Source organism: Amblyomma mixtum, chromosome 2 (assembly GCF_055824585.1).
Source record: "Amblyomma mixtum isolate Tamu chromosome 2, ASM5582458v1, whole genome shotgun sequence".
Lineage (NCBI taxonomy): Eukaryota > Metazoa > Arthropoda > Arachnida > Ixodida > Ixodidae > Amblyomma > Amblyomma mixtum.
In genome coordinates this window covers 45302305-45325754 of record NC_143013.1, presented here as the reverse complement: position 1 = coordinate 45325754, position 23450 = coordinate 45302305, and the positions used below count along the sequence as shown (strand labels likewise).

At 44.7% G+C, this 23450-nt stretch overlaps 2 protein-coding genes across 3 annotated transcripts in view; one reads left to right on the top strand and one right to left on the bottom strand.

Annotated features, from left to right (window-relative positions):
• Window positions 1-2409: 2409 nt before the first annotated feature.
• LOC149359196 (zinc finger C4H2 domain-containing protein) lies at window positions 2410-11334 on the bottom strand. Its single transcript, XM_089571464.1, has 5 exons — window positions 11089-11334; window positions 10429-10600; window positions 10115-10287; window positions 5822-5990; window positions 2410-4024 (listed from the first exon to the last, which is right to left on the bottom strand). The coding sequence occupies exons 1-5, from the start codon at window positions 11139-11141 to the stop codon at window positions 3911-3913; spliced, it is 681 nt and encodes a 226-aa protein (XP_089427590.1). The 5' UTR covers window positions 11142-11334; the 3' UTR covers window positions 2410-3910.
• Window positions 11335-13142: 1808 nt separating this feature from the next.
• Window positions 13143-23450, top strand: part of glu (structural maintenance of chromosomes 4-like protein gluon) — a 58982-nt gene continuing 48674 nt past the window's right edge. Inside the window, exons 1-8 of one of the 2 annotated variants that reach the window (XM_089571463.1) lie at window positions 13143-13284; window positions 13996-14085; window positions 15051-15193; window positions 16024-16215; window positions 16324-16500; window positions 17311-17475; window positions 18029-18156; window positions 20896-21036. In XM_089571463.1, coding sequence (XP_089427589.1) covers window positions 14013-14085; window positions 15051-15193; window positions 16024-16215; window positions 16324-16500; window positions 17311-17475; window positions 18029-18156; window positions 20896-21036 — 1019 coding nt within the window. In that variant the 5' untranslated portion in view covers window positions 13143-13284; window positions 13996-14012. Of the gene's footprint in view, window positions 13285-13512; window positions 13671-13995; window positions 14086-15050; window positions 15194-16023; window positions 16216-16323; window positions 16501-17310; window positions 17476-18028; window positions 18157-20895; window positions 21037-23450 lie in introns of those variants that run through there. The other variant, XM_089571462.1, reaches the window with a different exon arrangement.

Here is a 23450-nt window from a genome sequence, read left to right as displayed (position 1 = left end):
ACGCTGCTGCGGCTTTGAAATTCTACCGCATCCCCCTTATTCACCCGACCTCGCACCATCGGACTGCCTCCTCTTTCGAACAATGAAGTGATATTTGAAGGGCAAGCATTTTCCAGATGATGAGACTCTGATTTCCGAAGTCACAATATGGCTTTTGGAGCCACGTGTTGACTTCTACAAGCAAGGTGTTTACAGATGCATAAAAAAATGGGAGAAGTGTGTGTCCCTGGGTGGCACCTATGTACAGAAGGACTAATAAATCTGCAAAGTTTCGTTGCTCTCCGTCCAAAGGAAGTGGGTCAGGGGAAATCTTTATTGAACGACCCTCGTAAATATAAATATTGAGGTATATTTATTACTGAAGACCTGAAATGAAAGAAACTTGCCTATGTTAGTAGCAAAGCCCTCTCTACTCTCATCATTTCATGTAACATAATTACTCGCCGATGCACCTTAGTATGCATTTAATGACCGCATTTTACCTTCTCCCCTTTTTGTTTCATTTCACCTTTCCCAAACTGCTCTCATTTTGCCTTTATCTCCCAAATTCCCTCCCCCCCCCCCCCCCCCACAGAGTAGCATGCCAGCTAACTTTAGATGCCGGCTAAATTCTGTTTTTTCATTAAAGGGCTTCTCTCTCTTTCCACAGCCTCTTCCAAGAGGCTAGTGGTATCTGTAAATCATTTAATAAATGATCAGGAGTAGTGTTCCCTGCACAGATTGCCCAGCATCACATGCAGGGAAAGACAAAAATTTTGCCGAAAGGATTAAACAGCACAAAGCAGACGTCTGGCAGCATGTGGCGGAGAGTACAATGGTGATTGACACCAAACTGAACCTCAAGAGGACTGCTATTCAAGCACTGCCACACTCGTAATAGACGCAAGGGGACGTTAATAGTTTTCTCGGTTCGCCAAGATTGACACGGAATGCTCCAGCCTGCCACATAATCAGACGATGCCAAGAATCGCGCTGCGCATACATTTTGGATCCAGCCACACCTAGCGCCTCACATAAACTGGGCTGACTCAGAACTTCCAAGAATCTTCAAGCTTGTTAATAAAGGTAAAGTTCTACACCGCTAAAGAAAGACGAACGCACGGAAGGCAATGGACAAAACAGATCTTAGGCTTGTTTGATACAATCAAACATTGAAAAGTTGATTTTTTTCACTGTTTTGATTGACCAGCAGAGTAATACAGGACACTGCCATAGTGCTTTGTCCTAGCTACCATAGCAGGGCTGGCCAAACTGTGGCCGCATGTGGCTCCTCATGGGTCCAACTGCAGCTCGCGGCTCTCTGGCATTTGTAAATGTTGGTGTCTCGTTAGGTTTTGGAACTTCGCAAAGTTTCTTTGCCCACACCCAGTGTCCCGTTAGGTATTGAAGCTTTGCCTGGGAAACGGTTGTTTACGAGTTACATGGTTCTTCTACATATCGCATTTGTAAACTCTACATGAAACTTTGCGTCATACTCGTGCAGTCACAGTTATCTCATAGAATGGGGTCATGCTTGGCACATGCCAAGAAATTTTTTGTTTCAGCTGTGCTATGCAGCTTCATTCACGTGGCACTAAAGCGGTACTAAGCAATTAATCTAAAACAACACCTACATTCTGCAGAAAATTAGACATAAAAAAAAAACGAAAGTGCCATCCTCGGCACTTTCGTCTTACGCCCCATGTAAAAGCAGACCCTTAGCTAGAAATATCAGTTGTGCCGATACGTTTGTCACTGTTTATCTTCCAAGGTTTTTGTGGTGAAAACTGAATGACTTTAAATATGGCTCGCAAAAACCAAACACACACAAAAAAAAGTCAATGCTTTCGGGGCCCACAGGGGTCACACCAAGAAAAAAAAGACCCTTAAAAATAAATGCATACAAGCTTGGTGCTTCCAACATTTCCGAAATGAATACCTGAACATGAACTAGTTTGCCACATTCCTTCACTCTAGAAATGACATGGAAGAGAACCTTTTCTCTAAACAAGAATACAAGTTCTTGTTTAAGAAATTCCACATAAAAAACAGCCATTCTTAGTACGAGTACAAACTGCTCGAACAAGACGGAATGTAAGGCACACAAAAGGGCAGACAAAGCACTCCCTTCTGCGCTCTGATGAAGCGTTCTCTTCATCATGAACCAGCTAGCCTGCCAGAACGTCCCGATTCTTAGTACATAAGGTCATGCAAAATACAAACAACGCCAGCCCTCTGCTCAGTTCAAGGTGGAGGTGGCTGTACCCCAATCTTTCCTAGCACATTGTCACAATACTCCACAGCAGCTGGATTCCAGGCTGTTTGAGTCATGCCGCTGATAGCTGCACAGGCAATGGCCATTCGCTTACAGTGGAATCACACTCATGCTTAGCAGCTCAGCCACAGCAGTGGATGAGAATGAGGCACACAGTCTTTGGCACATTTATTAGTAGCAGCAAAGGAGAAAGACTACCATTCACAGGGAACACCAGTACCTCTAAGCTGTATGTAGTATGCCAACAACCACTGGTCATACAGGCACAAGAAAGCAACCGCACTAAGAATAGGCAACAAACAAAATGACATTTACACACCACACACTCCACAAGGAACTTCAGCAATGCTGAATCTTTCTTTCATTTCAGAAGTAGTGCTGTTTATCATGAGAATCGAGCAGAAAACCTAAAGTATGCTGACACACTTATACATTTCCTATAAACAAAGCAGGTCTCATATCCCCAGTGAAAGCAGCAGCATTGAGTACATATTCTGTGGGTATCCATGCAAAATGAGCCACACTTACTAAAGGAATCCTATGGATTATGCGAAGCTGACACTAAATAACTTTCATGGCAATTGCCTGGTCTCGAGTGGTTAGAAAGTCTGGGATTAATTGTTAGTCATGCTAGCTAAGTCGTAAAAATACACTTACCAGAAAAAAACAACAACCAATAATAACTGCAACAACCTAAAACATATTTTTATTTTTAAAAAATTGGCTTGAGTTCTGAGAGACTGTGAAATGCCACCAGCCACCATCTTGCAGCTCATGCACATTACATTATCCATGCAAAATCCAAAACCCTAAGCTCCTGCTAAATGTATGTGCCCTATAACGGGAAATTCTAGCACTGAAGTCCATCCACCTATTGGGGAGAATCAAATGCAATAACTGAGCCTAATGCACCATGCATTTGCATATTACAGCTAATGACTGCAGATAACGACAGTAGCATTACACTTCCAATACTCTGCGTCCTGAAACCACCCTTTCTTCTCATCATGAGTAAAATAAATATATACGCTCCACAGCCTAACTACTTAGCGTACCGGTGTTTAGCACAAATATGGCAGCATAACTAAAAAAAAACTGTGCTGTAATTATGAAAATCTACAAAATGAAATGGGCACAAACACAAAAATGTTTAATGTTAAAGGTGAAATGTTCCAAAGGAAAAAAAAACTGTTGTGCAAGTTTGGCAATAATGAGCACAATCCGCTATGCAAAATAAATGCCACATTTCACATGCGAATTAGAGGCACCACTACAGCTAATGCACAGAGCAGATTCAAAACAACGCCTGCCTCGTTTTTTTGCCTCTAACAAAAATTTCAAATAAGCCATTTTGAACAGGTGTCACAATGCCAGGATCAATGAAAAGAAGCTAAACACTGGCTGTGCCAGCTTTGCTACAGGACATCAGATTAGAGCAGAATGGACTCCAGACTAGACCCTGGAGAGATTAGGCTTTACTATGAGGTTTTGTACAAGACTGTGTACCTCTAGCATGTGAGGCACCCCATGAACGAATGTGTGATGTGATGATTCGTGTGAAGTCTGACTGGACAAAGAATAAGGAGGGCAAAATGTAATGAAATGAAAAACAACATGTGTGCATGGAAAGTCTTAAAACAGATGTGCTGATGGTGCTTAATCTTCGAGCTTGCGCTTGGGCTTTTTGGGATTCCTGGAGCGGCTCTTCGCCTTGCACAGAGGGCAGATTGGTGCATTGCGATGGATCTGTTGGTGGCAGGACAGGCAAGCCTACAAGAGCAAGTGGCCAGGTTAATTAAAAGCAAATGAGGATCTGTCCAGCACAGATACAGAAAAGTAGAGCGCGCCCGCGAGATGAGATGGCGATGTGCAGTGAAATGTTGATGAATGCTTGTCTTGAACATCACTGCAAGATTAATTATGAACGAAAGCGAAAACAGCAACACAACGTCAAAACTAGTAGCATAAAAATTTCATGATTGCAGACCACACTTTCTAAGTAATTACTTACCACTAGTCCAGCTGAATTCCTGCCTCTGACGAAGCATTTTATCCATGTCTACCGGTAAAATGCAAGTCGAAAAAATGACTAACTTCTAGAGCAAGTATTCCATGGTCAACAATGTACGCCTGTATTTCCCTAGCCATATGAATGAAAAATCTAAGAGTGAAAACGAGTTTGAGTGTCCCTGCCAGACTGTTCTACCCAAGTGTGTTAATGGCTATTCTCACCTGTTCAATATGCTATGACAGACAATAACTGCATGCCTTTTTTCTGCGCCCTGCATGTGTCATGGTACATTACAGACATCTTAATGTATACCAACCAGCCAACTTATAAGCATGCTTCAGTCTCCGCTGCTTTTGTCAGCTTGACGTGTAGACACAAGCCATCAAATAAGGTAATGTGGGATGTCGGCAACACATTCACAATAGCATCGCAATTGGATCCATGCCTTCATAAGAGGTTGTGCTTTCAGCTCAGACACTGATCCTCAAAAACAGTCATACTGCTTTGTGAAGTATTGAAGAAAAATCCCTCAGAAAACACGCACGAAATTCACGCATGAAATGGCTGCAGTGGTGTTGATGTAATGCACATCATGGGAGGCCCTTCAGTGCTAGACTAACTGAGGGCCACATTCCACATTGACCGTAAGAGTACTCAAAGGTGACTAGGAATGCCATTTCTGAAATCTTGCTGCAGTATTTCAATGCAAGACAGAATTCATATACTATAACATCAATGCAGCAGCAGCAGGAAGAATTTCCTGCTGAAGATGCACAGTTCTTGGTAGAAGCAGCTGATGACTTCTGATGACTGACTACAATGGCTGTGGTAGGGAAACAAATGTGCAGTGAATGTCACTTTTTAATTTCATTTATGAAACAGACATGCTGGGCTCTTTTTAAGCTTATCACATCATCAAAAGGTGTCCACATGCTCACTTGGTTTTGTATATTTCGCAACATTGCTTCGTCGGTCAAGTCTTACACTGGACTGCTTGCTTTTTGCTCACACACTTGCAACAAGCATGGACTGTTCACTGTCTTCAATGCAAGACGGTAAAATGTGGGCTGAGGAAAACCTGGCAACTGCTGAACTGCAAAGACAAAGCCAGGTGCTTTGCTCACCAGAAAGAAGGCAGAGAACAGTTAGATGGGCATCACAGTCTCTCAACATGTCCTTGAGTAGAGAATGTAGCCTCTCTCTACTGTGGTGGCTGTGGTCGAATGACAGCACCTCTGCCAGCTGCCATGGCATGAGCTACATAACATGTGATTACCCCTTAAATGTGAGTGTTTACACGCTGGCTAACGCTCGACACGTGGCCCCTTACAGCTAGTGAGCCATGTCTACCGCAATGCTCCTCCTGAGGTACACAGCTAAAGCATGTGCTCTGAGGCCTTGCATCAAATGCTGCGCTTTGCAAAACCAATAGCGACTGCTTCAGAGCACAGTCCAAAGTTGAGCATTCTCAAGCAGAGGTGTACTCTCCATACATTACTGCAAGTGCGGACAGCCTGCGAGCGCATGGCTCCCAGCAGGTTGCCAGATTCACTTGCCTTCATGGGCGGTGGCTGCTGGCGGAAGGCCGAGGGCTGCGGGCGTTCGGCCAGAGCCTTGCTCCTCCCCGGCTGCTGCATCTGCTGCACCGCTGCGGCCAGGGACGGGGGCAGGGCTGCTTCAGCCATGTCGCTCTGGTGCCACTCGGTCTTCTGCTTCTCGAAAAACCTGCACACAACGCCACCATCCTGCAGTTGCTTCCAGCTAGCCCGCACCCGGGCAACTACCATCAAGGTGTAAATGTAGGCAGGATTTTAAGGCAGCGACTTAATGGTGCCGCGCAAAAAGCTCCCAGACCTCTTGCTCTCCCTTGCAGTGAAGTAACAGTGATTTCCTCACCTCTGCAGTTCACGCACTACTCAGTTAAGCTGGCTACAGACGGTGCACTCTTGAGATGGACCAGAAGAGACTGGTGACCTGGGTCACATTAAATACTAGTCAGGGGAGACCAATATGAATTTTTCATTACAGCATGCTGAACTGACAGCAGGCAATTGACACTCTTCGGAGAACATTTTTGCACACTAAATGCTTAGCGCTATCGAAGCAGCACATATGAAAATGTATTTTAGCTGACCAGAGAGAGGTGAAGCATTGGGGGGCGCTCACTGGTTATAAAAAGTTTGGTTTATGGGGTTTAACATCCCAAAGCAACTCAGGCTATCAGAGATGCCACTATGAATGGCTCCTAACTATTTCCATGACCTGGGATTCTTTAACATGCAGTGACATAGCACAGTACATGTGTTTCTAGCATTACGCCACATATAAAAGCTGGAACTACAACAATCAAAAGGAAAAATTAACAGTCGTTTATCCTAAGACACGTATGAGTAATCAAGCGTTAACTTTGGACAAATTTGGACGAAGGACGGGGAAACAAATGGAGTAAGTGCTGCATCCTTCGTGCAAGTTTGCACAATCCAATTCAACACTGGTCCAACACCACAGGTGACACCACGGGTGACTGCCACTGCCACCAAACTTATATCACAGTCTGAAATAGGGGCATCAGTTTAGAATTAGGCTGCCCAAGCTGGTCTATGTCGGAGGGTGGAGACAAGGACAGGGTTAATTGCAGAGACATGGGAGAGGCCTTTGCCCTGCAGTGGGTGTAGTCAGGCTGATGATGATGATGGAGACAAGGGTAGTGTGGCCATGCCCCTGAGCTGGCAGCTGTGCACCGTTTTGCTTTGAGTCTTCCTAAGCTGGCGTATCCAGACATGATGACAACGATGTGAAACCAAGGGAACTAGGTGTTTCAGGAAGCTCCCACAGATGGCGCGGCTACACCATCAGCACCGCGGACCTGAAGTGATCAGAGCAAAGGAACTGCGAGCAACGCGTCAGGCACATCGGCCCGCAGTCGCAGTCTTTCTCCCCACCCTCGGGTACACATGGAGCAGACGATTCACCTTACAAGGCGCTGCCCCTCAAGCAGCTTCACAGAAGACCCATCTCTACATTCCTCGTAACCACACCTATGCAACCTAGACTGACATAAAACCTCAGATATTCCCAAGTGAATGAAGTCCTCAGTCCATTAAGCTATCCAATAATAGACAGGCACGAAACAATAGGCCGATACAATGGCGCTGCAAATAGTTCATTGCCCCGCTGCGCTAAAAAAATAACTGCTTTTTTCTAAACATTTTAAAACATGAAAAAAAAAAAAAAAATACTTCTGGTGTTATTTATTCTTAAACACAAATACATAAGACAAAGTATGAAGTGGCAGCTACCATACTGGACAGGCCGGTTCAACAGCGCCACTCCACATAGCTTCATGCTCCACTGGTAAACTCCTGCCTGATCGTTTCAAGCATGCACAGTAATGCTTCCGGTTGCTCACTGAGCAGAGCCAGTGAGCAATCATGCTCTGCTAAAACTCTCCGACATTGTGCACACCACAGAAATTGCCTTGTACAGTTATTGCTGTAAGAAAAAGCTAAAGAAGCCACATGATGATCATCACCGGCCTGACTAGGCCCACTGCAGGGCAAAGGCCTCTCCCATGTCTCCCCAATTAACCCTGTCCTGTGCCAGTTGTGGCCACCGTATCCCCACAAACTTCTTAATCTTATCCGTCCGCCTAACTTTCCGACGCCACCTGCTGCGCTTGCCTTCTCTTGGAATCCGCTCCGTTACTCTTAAGGACCAGCGGTTATCTTGCGCTCAAATTACATGCCCTGCCCAAGCCAATTTCTTCCACTCAATTTCGAATAGGATGTCATTAACCCGCATTAATGATGTGCCAAGAAGCCACATCGTGGCAGATGAATAACAATCACGAGTAGCAATGATTCTTTTTGTGTAAAAGTGAGAAACAATTTAAGGGAGGAACACTGTAATTAAAACTTTTTTCATTATTTATGTACGACATGTAATCAAGTTTGACACAGATATGCTATTTTTTATGCTGATTTCAGAACTACATTCATTGTTCCACCTCATCCTTAGCCCCAAGCCTGACACTTAAGTGGACACTTTTTTTTTCCCTCACATGTTTCCTGTAGCATCTGGTAGCATCTGGCGGAGTATGAACCAGAGTCCTGCAGTCTTCCCTCCCATTTAACACCCTCACAAAGTCATCCTCTGGGCATTAAGTAATTAAGCAGAAAGTGCACAAGTTTTTTCACGTCATCTACAAAGCTGTTGTGTGCAATAAAGCTCCATGAATATTCATACAGTTGCACACAACTTAAAGGGACTATGCAACGAATGAAAAGTCGCTTGTAAATGTTTTCAGTGCTTAGAAATGATGCTAAGAAGCATTCACACCAAGTATGAGCCTTCGGAGTTGAGCCGGAAATTTATTATGAATTTTTAAAAACGTTTTTTAAAATTCGCGGGCTGATTGGTGTGCTCGTAGTGACCGATTTTTTAACTAAAATCGTGAAAATAGACATCACTAGTCCTGTGACATTGGCAGGCCACCACATGCTGTCATTCGCTGGAGCCACGGCAGCCACGACATCACGGACACACTTCCGGTAGCCGTGAAAATCGTCTGATCGTGCCGCCGCGCGACCCCCTCGGGCAAGCGCGAGCCAGTGCATTGCCTTTGTCACAGTGACAAGCAAAGAAATCCGACGCGCGCCGCAATCCAGGAAGGCGAAGAGAGGCCGGAGAGACGCTGCTGCTGGGTGCGACAACCGGAAGTTGCAAACTGAACGTCAGCGAATGACGTATTCATGGGCAGGGCCCAGTCCCAGAGCTGTTTTCTTTATTTTTTTTCTCGTGCCCCATGTGCAAGAGTTGATGGTGGGGAGAGGAGGAGCAAAACTTTTAATCGTCTACAACTTCGTTGTTATTGATGCTAGCTCAAAAATTCTTGCACTGGGGTGACCAGTGATGGAATGCCTACCCCCCGTCTGCTTTACGTAATCTCAATTAATTTATTGCATAGTCCCTTTAAATGTGAACCTCTGCTCACGTTTAGGATCATTGCACAGAATGCCTCCATAGCAAAAAACAGTCTGTTGTCAAAACTTTTCTTGTTACCTAAAGAAGAAGCTAATCACAAGAAAAAATTATAAGCTCTAAAATTTTGTTGCGTCTGGCTTGTACGATGTAGTCAAACTTTAAAAAGCTGATTTCGTTAACTGTTGTGATTGGTCAGTAAAGTAACACAGGACGCTGTGCACCATGGCCCATTGTTACCAACTGGTGCTTTTTAAGTTGTATCCTAGCATAAAACGTTCATGGTACGCTCTCTGGAGCCTTCAGATCTTGTATGCCAAATTTTGCTGCCTCGAACCATTTCCTTGCAACACAAATTAATTTTAAAATTTTCCACCTTGTGGCCTCAATCGAGGCTACTTCTATGGGCAACCTTGCACTTGTGGTGGCAGAGTTTGCACTATTTTCTTTAATTTGCTCTGTGTTTTAAGCTTTGATTCAAATTATTTTTAGCCATTTCAAAAAATAATGATCCAAGCTGTCAATTATAGGTGCCATTTTAAGCTATTCCTGTGCACACGACAGATTTTGTGACAGTATTCGTGATGTCAGTCATAGTGTGGTTTATCGTGATATCATAGTTTGGAAGGAACCCAGTCTAGGTTTCGGCTGCCTTATTTTTTCTGTTTTAAAATACTTCCACTCAATATTTTTTTTAAATTCTGTTGTTGTTTTTCTTTTGTGCCGGAGAGAGGGCAGCTCTAAGGGGGTCATGTGATTATCAACTGAAAATGTTCAAAGAACCCTCGGAGCTACCCTTTAAATTTCCTCAAGAAACTGCAAACCACTACACCCATGCAACCCCCCTTTAGCAGCATATGTGCACAAACTCTGGCTTGAAGGTCTGGTCTTCCTCATGCAGCTCTGGTAACTTGGTCAGGCCAATCTCCAGCCGGAGCCTGTCGACCAGGTCCTTGAGTGGCTTGTACTCGTGGTGCATTTGCTTGGCCCCATCCAAGTGCTTGTTCCTGTCTTCCTCAGACTGCTTGATTACAGTCTCCATCTGGAGCAGCCAGAGAGCAGAGAAATACCCTCGTGAGACCCAGACATGAGGCAACAGCAGAGGTGCTTCCCATAAAAAAGCTTATTAATAAGACAGAACTGCATATTCACGTCAAAATGACAAACATTTTCTGATACTTACCACATTGATGTCAGCATGAATTTGCCTCAGTTCTTCAACATGGGCCATTTTCTCTTGTAGCAACAACTCCATCTCGTGCCTGTACTCTTGAAGGCATCTTTCTTCATTCTCTGTGGCCTCTATTTCATTCCGAAGTCTTGATTTCAGCTTTTCCATCTGAACTGTGCGTGCCCTGTCAGATAACAGCGTTTTTACAAACGAGTTTTATGCACCCTGTGCACTCTGCCACGATCTCACGAAACTGATGTACAATGAAGGAAGCATGCACTGGACAATGTAGTACACGCACACACATATGCATACCACAGAGAGAGAGAGAGAGAGAGAGAGACTGAAGCAACCAGCAGCCACTGTGTGTATTTCGTGTGTGCACACATTAATGAATATCTAAAAAGTCAAAAACGTGTAATCAAAGGCAATCACTTTGCGCGCTTTCTATGCAGTGTCAGTACAGGCTACGTTTTGGCGGAACTCTAGCAGCAGTTTTATCGTTCCGGTGAAAGCTCAACGTGATTCCATGTGAAAATGGAAGAAATCGATCACATGAAAAGAAGCGTGGAGTGACGATCCCGTTAAGTTGCTTTCTTGCATCCACAAAAACGAGCTTATTGTCGCTTTAGACAAAGAACCGAAAGGGCATAAAAGCGAAAATGTGTTTACCTGATTTCCTTGAGGCACTCTAGTTTTCCCATGATTGTTGCTTCATCCGTCATGGCCTTGAATATGCTGCGATTGTGGCCTATTGGTCAAACGTAACGCCTGATTTGAGGGTGGGCTTTCCAGTGCGATAACCATAAAAGTGCGGATATTTGCAACGACTAAGCAAATACACCTCAACAACGCGCAGCAGCGAGCAACCAAGCCACCAAGCTTTACGAACCCTGAGGCTGAGGTTGACATAAAACCCCTCTTGGGACACCGTGTCTTGGGAAAGTAGCGTCAACTACTTTCCTCCTCCTCCGTTCTACTCTCCGGTGGCCGCGGTTGGCGTGGTCTCGACCGTGGCGCCGTCTATGCTAGTACTGCTGTAGCAGACGATGGCTAACGCGCTACTGGAAGAAATCCGTAGAAAACTTCGACACTGCGCGGAGCACTTTTTAAGTTAATAATGCCGTGTTAGAGTTGCGCAAAAAAAATAGAGAAAAGGACCATTATTTAAGGCGTAAAGCGTCCGTACGATGGGAGTTCATGTTGCTGGAGCACGCATGCGCGCAGTGTGCTCTGAAACACGCGCGTAATGTAGCAAAATTACCGCAGTTTCAAGGTTTGACTGCGTAAAAGTAGGCGGACGTTGTTTCGTACGTTCGCTTGATTGTAGCGCCTTTCATTCCAGGGTCAGTTCTCTGCGGTAAAGCTATTACAGACCCGATACACAGCTAAATTCGTGTACATCCGGTTATAGGTGAAAGTTAAAACGCGCTTTTGTCGAGATTATATGCGTGCAATCCTTGCCCGCAGCAAAAGCCGGCGGCCGACAGTCTACAGCTGAATGGACCGTATCCCGATTCTTTTCTGATTACAGCCCACAGGAAGCAGTTCACGGGCGTAGAAATCGCAACGACGAGTCAATCCCCATAGGTATGCAGGGTCGATCGTCTGCTTGCGCGTATAGCAAACAAACGCGATAATCCGAGAGTACAGTGTGTCGTTTGATAAGCAACGCACGGGCAGTTTTTCCGTTCTATGTGGTGTCAACAGAAACACGTTAGATTGCGGCTGCTCATCGCATGCTTTCGGTGCACCGAAGGCACACGGTCGCGTTGTCGTCACCGATGTATACTTGTTCTGCAGTCTGCGGCAGCCATCAATAACTTCAGGTCATCGTTTTCGATCTCAAGCAGCCTATTTCTGCCGTACGTGTGCGTAGCAATGAGACGCAGCAGAACACGAAACTACGGAAAGCATCTGCCCTCCGTGATCCGCGACTTGCCTGCCGCAGCCCATCCATGATGCGTTTTCGCCGCCGCGGTGGCTCAGTGGTTATGGTGCTCGGCTGCTGACCCGAAAGACGCGCGCGGGTTCGATCCCGGCCGCGGCGGTTGAATTTCTTTGGAGGAGAAATTCTAGAGGCCCGTGTACTGTGCGATGTCAGTGCACGTTAAAGAACCCCAGGTGGTCGAAATTTCTGGAGCCCTCCACTACGGCGTCTGTTAAACCCCATAAACCAACCAACCATGATGCGTTTTCCTGTCAGAGGCGAACTTTCTGGCAGCCAGCGGAGGCCCATTGGGGCCACGGTTTTATCGGGCATGACAGGTGAAAGCAAAAGGAATGAAACAAAATGACATGCGCCTTGCATTCGTCACTCAAGCGCGGGCGATGCGATTACGCGCGTCGGCTATGTCGGCTCCACCTAGTACGCACCTGAGTGTTCGTCGAACTTGGGCGTGGGGTACTTACTATACGACAACAGATAGAAATGACGAGTATAATCACGGTTAACTTAGTCGAACCAAACTCAAACAGCACCGCTGTTATGCCGCTGTGTCATCAGTCTTACACGAGAGTGCAATGTGTCCTAAAATTTTTTTCTCAATATTTCCAAGCTATCGCAAAAAAAATTATGCAGTATTCAAGAACGTTATCTAGTAGCGGTAAATTTTCAGGTACTCTGAAGCGCTGCAAGTGATAAACTTTCCAACTTTCTATCATGCGTGAAATGGTCTTGACGTTAAGCCTAGTTTAGCCGGTTGCGTTCCGGGCTTGGCAACCCAGAACGCGCGCATTTATCCCGATTTGGCCGTTGTTGGTCCTTGAGCGTCGAAGTCGAACTAATAGACGCAATCTCAAACGAGAGACGTTTACTGATTTGGCTGGCTTTGGTTCGAGGATCTGTCACTACTTTCATTAACGCAGGCAAGTAAACTTCTTGCGCTTTCATAAACCCATTGTATGCTAAGATAAACAGGACTTGCTGTCCTGTAACCAAGTATGCGTACCCGGTCATGTAAGCGTTGCCGACGGCGTTTCGCTCAGGGTACACAAATTTGCGGATTGGCGTTTGCGCTGTCTCTTTCACTGTCTAGTCTCGAAAGACGCGTGAATGAGCAAATAAAGCGTTTATTTCAAGAACAGCTCGCGATTACTACTTGGTAGTAGCGCGGTCGCACCATGGACGATATATTTCGCTTTTCTGATCTCCCAAAATCCGTGACACCTGAATTCCCGACCACTACTTGGGGGTGCATTTGTGAAGAGGCGGGGAGGGCGGTCGCCACCACCTCCCAAGCGAGAAATTTTGGGTATGAAATTCGCGTCGGAGCCCATTTTTTTTTTTGTTCAAAAAAGTCGGAAGAAATACATGCTGCAAATGGGTCCGCCCCTGCCACAACTTAGTTTTCGCTTTTATTTTACAGTTTTTCGCAATCTTTTGCCGTCGTTCTTGCTTCAAGCCCCTTCCCATACGCACTGCGACATGTCAGCAGTTCCTGCCTAAATACGTTGGCAGAGATCTGCTTTTTGACTGAGAAGCCTTCTCTGTGTACTTCTGCCAGTGCATTGAGTTTCGTGTGCTGGTTATTAGTGTTGCCTCATTTCGGTTTTTTGCTTATTTGTTGGCTGCTGTAGTGCGAGGGATCCTGATTATGGCAGAGAACGGTACCGCCGAGAACCATGCTGAGGAGATGGGGGAGGATGAGGATGAAGAAGGAGGATTTCGTGAGTTCTGAGCAATGTTTTGAACGACCGTATGTGCTTGATTGCTAGATGTTCTTTTTTTGGTACTTTACTCACCAGCCTCAGTGACAAGCATTATTGTATACTTGATAGTAGGGGTGTGCGAATATCAAATTTTTCGAATACGAATTGAATACGAATACTTAGTTCCGAATATCGAATCGAATATCGAATAATCAAGGACATACGCATTCAATCACTACAAAACATTTATTTGGGCACCGAAGAACATCAGAGTTCAACTATCGATGATTAAATGAACACAAAAGGTGTGTGTGGCTGCACAAAAAGTATCAAAGTCTCGAACATTATTCTTAGAAGAGTGGAAATATCAGAGAAGATGGCTAGTACACAGCATTGATTAAGACTAGCTTGCCATCAGCACAAAAGCGCGTTGTTGGGATGACGTAAAAGGTTGTCGTGAAGGAAAACCAGCTGCACCACATGGTCAGGCAGAAGTAGTTCCCTTCTAACTGAAACAACTCCTCCAGCCACAGAAATTGCCCTCTCACTTGGAACTGACCTGGCACGTATTGCGAGGTACTTCGTGCACAGCTCTGACTATACCAGCTTCGCAGGTATAGCCACAAAATAGCTCACCAGCCCAGTCAGCTACAGCATGGCCCTTGGAGGAAGAAAGAATTTTCCTTCAGTGTGGGCGCCGCCATGTTGTTATGTATCTGTCGATAGGGCTTGCGGATCGAAATGAACGCCGGTGCTCACAATGAATATTCGGCTAGATACGAATATTCGCGTCATGTCGAATATTCGAAAGAACACGAATACTTGGATTTCGAATCGAATTCGAATACTAAATATATAATATTCGAAATATATTCGAAAATTTCGAATATTCGCACACCCCTACTTGATAGTAATTTTCTGTGCACAGCTTGCACACCATTTCAACAGAGCCTGTGTGAAAGTCGCATTTCTCCTTGCTACAGGCATTGACGACATCTATGTCCCTCCACCACCTCCAGCATCGTGCACATTTGACCCAACTGGTCCGCGCCTAATGATTAAGAAGATCGAGAACATCAATTTCAAATCGTACGCTGGCAAAAAAATCATTGGGCCATTTCACAAGGTGTGTATACGTGCATGAGAGGTGCACCATGGTGTACAAATTTCCAGGAGGGCATAAGATGTAAGGAAGCAAGTTCTTCAATGTGACGTCAGATATTGAAGCTCTGTTTTCTGAGATTTGGCGTGCCTTGCTTGGGCTTTTTTGGCATTGCAACCTGGAGGCTGTGCTGGTTTTCCAATAATTGTTTTTGTAATACTTGTATTTAGTTTTAAATGTTGCTACTTTTCTCTTGTGGTTTGCTACTGAAGCATGTTCTCGTGTAATTTTGGTTTATTTTGCACTAATTTATTAGATTAATTGATTGTTCACTAGATTGTTGCTTTGGAGTATTGTTGGACATTTTGCATGCAGCTTGCTGGCTATATAAGGTGTTTTACTTGGTTATAACTTCAGCAAAACAATAGGGGATATTCAAAACTCCGCAAGTGCGCTTTCCCGCATAACATTGTTGCCCCTAACAAGATGGGCGACCTCGCTATAAAGCAACTATATGGGCTTCAGGACAGGCGCTAAAGGTGTGGATAGAATGTAAGAAACGTATTTTGGAAGAATCAAACAAAAAAAAACAGTCTTTCTTGCTTTGTTTCAGCTGGAAACGCATGGTCCGCCATCTTGTTGGGGGCAACATTGTTATGCGGGAAAGCGCACTTGCGGAATTTTGAATATCCCCTATTGCTTCGTAAATGCAGTGTGGACCTTTCATTTGCAGTGTTTTAAATTGCAAGTATTTCTCTTATATATGGGATGCACAAAACATACGCATCAAAAGTGCAGCCATCTTTCTTGCATTGTTTCATATCATAATCTAAAACATGTTTCCTTTTGTTCAGAATTTTACAGCCATTGTTGGACCAAATGGCAGTGGCAAGTCAAATGTCATAGACTCCATGCTCTTTGTCTTTGGCTACCGAGCGCAGAAGATTCGGTCTAAGAAGGTTGGCGTCCTCATCCACAACAGCACAAACCACACAAACCTGGACAGCTGCACAGTGAACGTCTATTTTCAGAAAATAATTGATGTGGTATGTTGAAGCAAAACCAATGCCTAGTTTATAAATTTTGATACAGACCTTTTGAGCTGTCGTATTGCTTACCCTCTCCCATTTTCCACCTCTCTTTGTCTGCGACAGGACGAGAACAGTTTTGAAGTTGTTCCGGACTCCGAGTTTGTGGTGGGCAGAACTGCTCACCGTGACAACTCCTCATATTACACAGTGAACGGTCGTCGTTGCACATACAAGGAAGCCACAAGGATACTGCGTTCATTTGGAATAGATCTTGACCACAATCGATTCCTTATTCTTCAGGTTTGTACTTGTTCGTCACTCTACGTGCTAATCCATGAATTGGGAAGAGCATTATATTTAATTAACGTCAGTCAGTTGCGGAGCAGTCGATTAACCCTTTCAGGGACATATCTTCTGCAGTGCAGCTGGAGGACTACCTTTTGATGATTTTCTTTGAAAATGGTTTGAATAAGGCTCTCTAAAAAAATTCATTGCTAAGTTTATTGTCAAGAAGTACGTTTCCAATGGCAAAAATAGGTGTGTAAAAAAAAATGCTTAAAAAGCTTCCAGATTTGAGACAGTTCATATGCAGAAAGGCCTCCAAATGTTTGCAGCAGTTCCTGCATTGTAAAAAAAGTCCCTTACTTCTCGCATTAACACTCACTCATGAGTGCACTCAGATCGGCTCACTCACACTCACGTCTATGAGTGCAAGTGTGAGTGAGTGGTTGTGAGTGTGAGTGAGTGGATGTGAGTGTGGGTAGAGGTGAGTGGACATGAGCATACCTCGGCACCATGAGAGGTGGCTGGAAAAGTTCGTAGGTTTCTTTGTAAAGAAATACAGCTTCTTGAAACTTTTGCAACCTGTGAATGCGGCTCTATTTCCATACTGCACCGGTTGTTGCACAGAGTGCTTTGAAGTTGATCAGACGTCGTCTTGATAATTACAGCTGCACACTTACAAATTGACTGGAATGTCAAAGAACTTTGTCCAGACTTAGAAGAGGTTCAAGAAACCATGCTCGGAATGTTGCTTGCATTTCTCCAAATGCACGGAAATGCAGTAGCTTGTCGAACTGCTGCATGTGCTGTACTTTTTTTGTCTTTCAGGGAGAAGTCGAGCAGATTGCCATGATGAAGCCCAAGGGACAAACGGAGCACGATCAAGGAATGCTCGAATTTCTAGAAGACATTATTGGCAGCTCCCGCTACAAGGAACCAATCGAACTCTTGAGTCAGCGTATTGAGACACTCTCCGAAGAAAGAGCAGAAAAGGCAAGTGGGGATGCAAAGCTCAGTTTTGATGTTTTGTTCAGCCTCTCATTTCAACGTCGGCCTTAATCAATACTTCAGTATATCACAGAAACCTTTAAACTGTCCTATGATGAGGAGGTGCAATGAGTCTGATAAGCAGAGATATTGGTTCAGTTTTCAGTATGCTCCTCACTGATTCGCCCATGACATTCGTGCGTGTTCTTGTGGGTTCAAATTGGCGTGTAATATAGCAGCTGAGCTCTATAGTACAGTCCTGGTCAAAAGTAGTACGTAGCCCATCGTGCTCTGTCTGTTCTCCAAGGTATGTACACCCCCCCCCCCCACCCCCGTCAGAAGTTCCCCAGGCCACAAGTTCTGTTTTTTTTTGCTGTGTAGTAGGGCATTTACGACATCCCTGAACCTGTCTCTGTAGGACTTTGAGGACCTGGGTAGTTTCATAGCCATCGTGAGAGCCAGAATATATATATAGAAGAAAAGTAGGCCCTGTAGCCTGAGAATGTACCCTTACTTTGGAGTGCACAAGTGTTGATGTTACTCCTTTACTGACGTGCAGGTCAATCGTCTCAAGCTGGTGGAGAAGGACATGGAAGACCTGAGAGGGTCGCGTGATGAAGCTGTCGAGTTCCTGAAACTGGAAAACAGCATTGCTGTAATTGAGAACCAGCTCTTCCAGTACTACAGGTGAGTGGTGTATTTTCTATAGTAGGATACAACTTAAAAAAACAGCAGTTGCTAACGCTGGGCCATGGTCCGCGGAGTCCTGTATTACTCCGCTGGTCAATCGCAACAGGTAACAAAATCAGCTTTTTAATGTTTGACTATATCAGACAAGTCAGGTATCAAAATTCTAGAGCTCATAATCTTTTTCTTGTGACAAGCTCTTTGTTCAGGTAACAAGAAACGTTTAAGCAACGGGCTACTTTTTTGTCGTGGAGGGATTCTGTGCGCGGAGGCTGAATGTGGGCGGAGCTTCACTGCAGACTTAGGTTGTATCCGACCATAGATTACATTATATTTTTGCTTATGAGTCAACTTTTTCTTTTACAAAGATAATCATCTGAAATTAAGGGGGGGAAGGGGGGGGGTAGCTGAGGTTTTGCTGTTTTCAAGAAGCATGCTGAAACTTGCATTGAAACATTAAGTTGCATGAGCCACTTTGGACACCATGATTCAATGAGACTCAAATCGTGTTGGAGCAAGGACTGGTCAGAGTTAGCGAAAATGCGACAATAAAGACCACAGTCATCCGTAAAGAGACGTATACTCGATGATAAGCCGATTGGAAGATCACTAATAAATATCAAGAAGAGCAGTGGTCCCAGCACCGAGCCTTGGGGAACGCCTGGGATGACTTTCGTTATTCCGGAATCTTGATTGCCTATAACAGTGTATTGCGAGTTTAAAAAAAAGCTTTCTTTAACTGAGAAATTACTATAAAGAGCAGTAAGAAGTGACTTAATTAGGATGTTATTTTGCCATATGTTTCCTTTCAGGTGAGATATTCGAAATCTAAATGCATATCCGGAATTGGCACTCTATTATATACCAGCATGCTGTTTCAGCAAGATATGTTCACAAATAAAAAAGCTTTTGAGACCTTCATTCCCACTTAATTACCACCTGCCACAGTGGGCAGATTGCTTACAATCTGGTGGCCAGGTGGTGACATCACACGGTCGTGGACCCCTCTCGACCAGCCAGGGTGGCCCACGAGGGCTGGTTGGGATGTTGCAAGGTCACGTGACCTCTCCGAACCAATCTGTGAATTTCATGGCACCAGGCTTTGGTGGGATTTGGTGGGACGAGAACTGTAATGCTATTGCAGTTAAAGAAACATTATTAAAAAATCAATTTGCACGCAAATGGTGTCCATTAATGAAAATTAGAACCATGCGCCACTTACTCGGCTCGCTCGCACTGGTGACCTCATTCCTGGACGAGTGGTATTTACGAGATTAAGTTTCCAGTTACTTGTGGTTAACCCTTTCAGGTGCCATTTCTTGTTTTCACTGAAATCAATTATTTTTTCACCTAAGTAGTACATTCAGCCCTCAAGAAAGGGTACTTGTTACTTTTCGAGCGTAAAACACCGGCAGGTCAGTTCTTAAAACGATGTGGAGAATTCCGTACAAAGTGTCAGATTTGTTAGAAATAATAACACCGATATGTTCTCGTGTTTCAGGTAAACAGCCTAGGGATCGTGGAATCGCTTCGTGTTTCAAAGATGGATGTTATACTCAAAATTGAGCAAAAACAATCGATGTTTTCACTCGCGGCAAAATCTGTCTGCACAAAAACGGCGGACAAAATGCTACCTAGCTCACTCTTATGTGAAATATTATTTATTGCATTCGCTACATGGTACAAAAAAAGCAACTTATTTGCAACAAGAAGGATGCTCAATTTGACTGAAATAATGAAATCACTGTTAAGTGCTCCAGTTTTTCAGAAAAAGCTGTAAGTTTGCCGCTTACACAATTGTGTACAAAGCGCCTGAAAGGGTTAACTCACTGTGGTATGCTTCTCATAGTGTTATTACATATCATTGATGCCTGAACATGGTTTAGTGCAAAAGTCAAAACATTATTTAACTTGAACAGAGCGTATCTTGCATTCTGCGTCAAACAAAGAGCAAGCTTGTGGCTTCCTGTATGCACTGTGTTATTGATGTGCCGTAACTGTCATTGGCACTGCAGCGTCTGCAGAAGCCAGAGTTTGTGTGGCCCTGGGCGGAGCTAGGTGAAGACTGCGATCACTATTTCGTGGTGTGGCTGGCGAGGGGTTGTGTTGTTAAAGTGCGATGAAGAAATTGGCTTGTGGTCTCCCTTTTGTGTTGTCTGCTACATTGTCGCTCAGTTGACATTGCCTCGCTGAGTGACAAATGCACACTGTTATAACTCATCGTCCCTCACATGTCGGTCCTAGTTAAGTGCGTGCAATTTGCTTGGCAACAGCAGTGTCACTTTCATTGTTGTTAGCGCACATTCTATGGCAGGGAACGTCACCGTTAAGGTTTTGCATGTGTGCAGGTTTGCCACGCAAAAGTTGTACTGTTCGTGTGCTAAAATGATTGTTCATTCATTTGCTGTATTTAACCAAAAATCTCTCCTTTGTTTTGCATGACAGTCTCACAATGTTTAGTGCATACATCTGCTTCTAGATTTTTTTTCTTCCGCTCCAAAACTTCTTCTAAAATGACTGCCTGGTTCCTGATCACATTTATGCACGATGAGATGAAGTCTGTATTCATTATTCAGGCATTCGCAATGTCTGGATTAAGTTTTTAGTGACATTTATGTGTTTGTCGTGCTGAAAATTGCGCAGGTGCCTCCATCATGTGACTGTGCACGAGTTTAATTCTTCAGTGTTTACAGAGCTCTCAAATGTTTAGCAGTTTCTTCTGCGGTTTGCCTTTATCAGACGGAAGGAAAAGGCATCCGAAGCAGAGGCAGCCAAGCAGGTCCAGGATGCCCAGGAGCAGCTTGCCGAGCTCAAGAAAGAGCTGGAGATGCAGCAGCAGGGCCAGAAGGAACAGCTGGCCGAATTCAAGAAGGCCTCTAAGTAAGTGATGCATGTGCATGCATATAGTCTGACCCTTCCCATTTTTCCTGCTGATTTTCCTCTCTCTCTCTTTCAAGCTGAGCAGAAATGTGCTGTCCGCATGCTTGCCATGCCCTGTTTGACACCAGCATTGCTTCTCAAATGCCACATTGCCTTTGAAATGAAACTTGACTGGAAGGAAATATGTGTGGTACATTTTGTGCAGGTCTTAAGCAGAACTAGAACACGATGAACATGCAGATTGCTGCCCAATCTGAAAATGTGGGTGGCTTCATGGGTCGCAAGTGCCAAAAAGCATTGCCTTTGGGGTGTCATGATGCTCCGTGAAACGCAAAAGCAAGAAGCCCGCCACGGTGGCTCAGTGGTTATGGCACTTGGCTGCGTACCCAAAAGACGCGGGTTCGATTCCGGCCGCGGCGGTTGAATTTCGATGGAAGCGAAATTTTAGAGGCCCGTGTACTGTGCGATGTCAGCGCACGCTAAAGAACCCCAGGTGGTCGAAATTTCCGGAGCCCTCCACTACGGGACGCATAGCCCGAGTCGCTTTGGGACGTATAAACCCCCATAAAGCAAAAGCAAGTGGGCAATAGCGGTGCACTTGTCACGCTGTGTTATGTAGGAGCCGAAGGTGGTCTGTTCACTGGTTGCAACAGATGGCGTCACTTGTGCCGTAAAATATGGGGGCAGCACACTACTACACCGAATGAAAACAGTGCAGGCATCTCGGCATCGGCACTTATCATTTAAACCATTAACGGCACCTAATTTCCTTGGAATAGAAACCGGCATTGAAATATGGGGCAGTTAAAGATCACAGACTGACGGTGCTGAGCTAACAACCATGAAGGGAATGTTCAGCATGGAGCAGTGGGCTTCCAAGGACTTTTGCAGCACAAACGACGGTTTCTTGGAAGTGGTTGACTTCTGCAGTACAATCTCGATGGTACAAATATGATTGATACGAATTTTGGGATAGGTTTTCGTAAAATTTCTGGCGTGAGTGCATTACTTGTAATGTGCGGAGTATTTGATGTTCCAGACACTCCCCCCCCCCCACTATATATATATGAGCACGCAAGCCGTGTCCGCACCCTTGGGCACTAAGTGCTGCCCATACATCGCCAATGTCACGGTTGCCAGTTGTGCTGTACACATTGAACATAGCAAGCTGCGACTGCATGAATCTCGTCAGCCGTAAGCAGATCTGCATGAATGCATTTCCTACGCATCTGGATATAGATCTTGTTTGTTCTGAATGAAACAAAATTTCGGATGGTACGAATAGTTTTGTCTGCCTCATGAGATTCGTGTCGTCAAAATTGTACTGTATTATTCTTTATTATTATCATTATTATGAGCTCACAGTGACGCAGCAAGGAACAGGCTTGCAGAACACTAGTGTGAGAGAGATGTTAAACTGTTTTTCAACTGTAGAATTGACCACAGAGAAGGATGTCTTCAGACTGACAATTTCTATGCATGTGACTGTGATGGTATAAGGTTTTTGCAGGGACACCGAAGTGGTGCACTAAGTTCAGCTAGCTTGAGAGATTGGTGTCCCAAGAATGGAAAGATTGCGCTTTTATCAGCCAGCAAGTTGCATAGAAGCAAAGACATGTAGGGGTGTCTCATGAGGCTTCCAGTAACTGTACCCAATCTAGTGAATTTGTCGTTGGTTATGATTGATTTCACATGCAGCTGTCCAAATAGAACGATAGCAGCATGGTGAGTGTGCTGCTGAGATATGAGAAAGCAAAGCATTGCTCAATTCACATGCTGTCTATTTGGCCTGAGCGAAGTCATTGGGCACAGCACCTTCAGAAGTGCAAGCCAAGCAGAAGCCCCTTCCATATGATCTATTGAAGAATGTTGTAGCAAAGGGCTGTCTGATCTACAGGCCATGAGTTTGGCAGGTTACATTTCTTGACAATGCTTTAGTGTTGAATGGAGGTGTAAACGGGGTGCAAAATAATGTAATCCATTTTATTTTCTCAGTGATACGGGTGCCTGCTTGCACAGAAAAAAATGATAGTTGCGTTCTTGAGGGGTTGTTTGTCTTGTAGCATAGCTTGTTGGTTGGTATATGAGGGTTTAACATCCCAAAGCGACTCAGGCTATGAGGGACGCCGTAGTGAAGGGCTCCAGAAATTTTGACCACCTGTGCTTCTTTAACGTGCACTGACATCGCACAGTGCACGGGCCTCTAGCATTTCGCCTCCATTGAAATGCGACCACCGATCCGAGTCTTTCGGATCAGCAGCCAATAGCCATAGCCACTGAACCGGCGTGGCGGCTGTAGAGGGTGGCATAACTATCCACTGTTCAAGTGTCTAGAATGTCATCATTGTCATTCTCTCTGTACATGAGGTCTCTTGAAAATTGAAATTGGAAATTTGTTTTTTTTTTTTTTTGAG

Coding starts and splice junctions, on each gene's coding strand:
- LOC149359196 (XM_089571464.1), bottom strand. CDS start 11,141: ATGACGGATGAAGCAACAATCATGGGAAAACTAGAGTGCCTCAAGGAA. Junction 10,601..11,088: donor GAGTGCCTCAAGGAAATCAG/GTAAACACATTT, acceptor GTTATCTGACAG/GGCACGCACAGTTCAGATGG. Junction 4,025..5,821: donor AGCAGCCACCGCCCATGAAG/GCAAGTGAATCT, acceptor TTGCTCTTGTAG/GCTTGCCTGTCCTGCCACCA.